The sequence below is a fragment of the Laetiporus sulphureus genome (genome assembly GCF_001632365.1).
Source record: "Laetiporus sulphureus 93-53 unplaced genomic scaffold LAESUscaffold_61, whole genome shotgun sequence".
Taxonomy (NCBI): Eukaryota; Fungi; Basidiomycota; class Agaricomycetes; order Polyporales; family Laetiporaceae; genus Laetiporus; species Laetiporus sulphureus.
This window is the reverse complement of record NW_024468570.1, coordinates 191,634-194,327: the sequence shown is the minus strand read 5'-3', so window position 1 is coordinate 194,327 and position 2,694 is coordinate 191,634. Positions and strand designations below refer to the sequence as shown.

The 2,694-nt window shown below is 49.7% G+C and overlaps 2 protein-coding genes across 2 annotated transcripts; both read right to left on the bottom strand.

Annotated features, from left to right (window-relative positions):
- Positions 1-97: 97 nt before the first annotated feature.
- On the bottom strand, positions 98-1,358 carry LAESUDRAFT_636372 (uncharacterized protein; the record flags this gene model as incomplete). The annotated part of the gene is made up of 4 exons (XM_040903454.1): positions 98-264; positions 315-511; positions 575-978; positions 1,035-1,358. Coding segments are annotated over 4 exons (1,092 nt in total), but the record flags the coding sequence as incomplete, so codon positions are not given.
- Positions 1,359-2,243: 885 nt separating this feature from the next.
- LAESUDRAFT_622408 (uncharacterized protein) lies at positions 2,244-2,576 on the bottom strand (the record flags this gene model as incomplete). Its single annotated transcript, XM_040903290.1, has 1 exon — positions 2,244-2,576. A coding segment is annotated over one exon (333 nt), but the record flags the coding sequence as incomplete, so codon positions are not given.
- Positions 2,577-2,694: the final 118 nt, after the last annotated feature.

Below are 2,694 nucleotides of genomic sequence, written 5' to 3'. Positions count from 1 at the left end.
TTGCTGATAGCGCATAGCATATGTCGGGATCGAGTTCCTGCCAACTTCTCCAATCCATTTCGTCATTCAGTGCAGCTGCGCTGTCTCCCAGATTCAGGAATGTACGCATATCTGTCCGAAGGGTTCCCCGGTCATCGTCCTGATAACATGTCTCGATAATCGATGCGCACTGTTGTAAGACATCAGGAAAATGAGTGCGTTTCATAAATGCCTTCATATTCGCTGCTGCACAGAACGTCTCTAGCATGGTCTTCTCGAGTTGGCCTGTAATGAGAGATCAGCGAATCGCAACGTATTGAGGAGATCACGCTCACCTAATTTGCCGTTGGTGGCTGTCTGCTGGAGTATACCAATGATTCTTTCAAATGGGAACATCCACCACCCGTGAACCGGCCCGAAGCATAGCAGGAAATCACCTAAATGGAGGGCGTTATGATGATTCGGTCTCAATGATCGCTCTGGACGCAGACGTAAAATACTGGATAGGTAACTGTTCATGTGTGTCTTATATCTTCTCTGATGCTCTTGCGATGTGCGATAGGAGGTCGCTTGCCTGATGGCGCATGCAAGAAACATGGTAGAGCGGACTAGCTCACGTCGAACGTCGTCCCCAGGATGCGTTGGCGTACACGTACGGCACCACCGCTTGAGCATGGACACTGGTAGCTCGAACTCGATGACCGCCTTCCAATAATCCGCTTTGAGCTTACCGCGTGCCGTGGTGCCGATGTTGCGTGGAGGTCCTTTAGAGTAGGTCGGATGCGATGTAAGCGCGATGTCAGCTTGTAGATGTTCCAAATCTTGTCGTGAAAATACTGAGGAACTTGTGTGTCTTCGGGTAGAAACGTCTTCATCTTGAGTAGGTTCGACACATTCGTCAACAAACTGATTGCCTATCAACAACTCAGGTAATATGAGAGTAACCGTGGACTCGGTTGCCAACGAGCTTGTGGCAGTGGGAGCCGTATGTATGCTGTCCTGCACTAGTTAAAGAGATCAGCGGCTTTCTATCATGCATTGCAATGAATACTCACTAGCAACGCATTAACCAGGACGATTTTCTTCAGCTTTCTCGTGGGACCCCAGGAGGATTGATCCGCACCTCGGTTGCAACATACAAATCGTAGAGCTCCCCTCGAATTACTTCCCAACTGTTTCGCAGTTGGAACAGACATCAGTAGGCATTCAATCTTCCTCACTTGCGGAAGAATCTTCGAATGGTGCTCGTCATCCATGCCGGATGGCTCAACGTCAATGTCGACGTTGATATCGTCATCATACAGATCAGCAGCCAGCATATCCATTCCGACGATGGTACGAGCATGATATTGCACCAGACCAAGGAAAAGGTTGTGCATAGGATCAACAACAACGCTTCGCGTCGGGTCCCAGTACGGCAGACGCATAAGTTCAGACCATCTGACTCCGTTTTTCTTAAACAGCGCGCTCCGCTGAGTCTTCGTCGGTGCATTCCGCCATTCCTGCACAGCCTTATACACATCTGACCGTGTCTTCATCCTCCAGGTATGCATATCGATGTTGTTGATCTCCTGCTTGGTCAAGAAGCATAGCGCACAAAAGCATTTCGCGGAATGGCTGGCTGCGCCGGATACCTTTCTGCTGGCTGGGAGGTCGGTTATGACGAGACTCAAAGCTGACCGCGAGCGCCTTCCACGAGGGTATTTGTAAGTCCTCGTAAACCACACGCTGTTCTTCCAGGAGATGAGGAACTTGTCCATGAGTGGGTGGAGGAAATGATCAATTTCCTCTTTAGATGGCTCTTTCAGTCCGGGAATAATGCCCATCAAGTATATGTTTTCCGGTTGATATCTCAGGCTGGGAGGTAAAAGTAAACAGGACATGGCGACTGACCCTGTCGACACTGACCGGCCCACAATCTTGTTCAGGTAAGGGTTAAACCAATCCACTGACAAACCCCACAAGAGTCTGATTTCATGGCCTTCACCAAACAAGAAGGGTTTTCCATCACTACATTTGAGATCGCGGACGACAGCACCGCCACGGATGTCGTAAATGTGGCCGGATTGCGCAATCACGCTCCCCAGCGTGAGAGCGTCTTCAATGCCAGGTCTGCACAACATACCCCCCACGAATGAGTCGAAGTCTTGCATAACGAATGGACGGTGGGGGATGCGTATACTGCGACCATCACGTACGCCATGAGTGGTGAGCTTGGCATTGCAAGGTGCGCTCGTTATCCACCGTCGAGACCGGCAGCGCGCAGGGTATATAGGGACCCCAGCATTGTATGTGGGCTCGTACGTCGAAGAACAAGAGGGGCACGTTGCCAATACTGTGACCACAGGATCCAGGTCAAACAGTTTGCGTATGGTGCGAATATCTGTGGGGAAGTTTTTGTTTTTGAGAAGTCCTTCTTCCTGCATTGTCCGCTTGTCACTTTGTTGTAATGCGGTTCCAACGATGAGTTTGAGCATGCGTAATGCGAAATTGCATGATCTGTGAGTAACGTGCCTGAACAGACTGAGAACCAGCGCAGTGAACGCGGAAAGAAGCAAAAGAGGATTGACATGGTCAAATGGCTGATTAAAATGTTTGCCTATAAACTGTATGAGCGGATGGTATTGCTTCACGTAAGGATCAACTCACTTGTATCGATAATCGAGCCTGATGAGCTCGCTGCAAGGTTCGGTGTGCAACCTTTGACTTGCAATG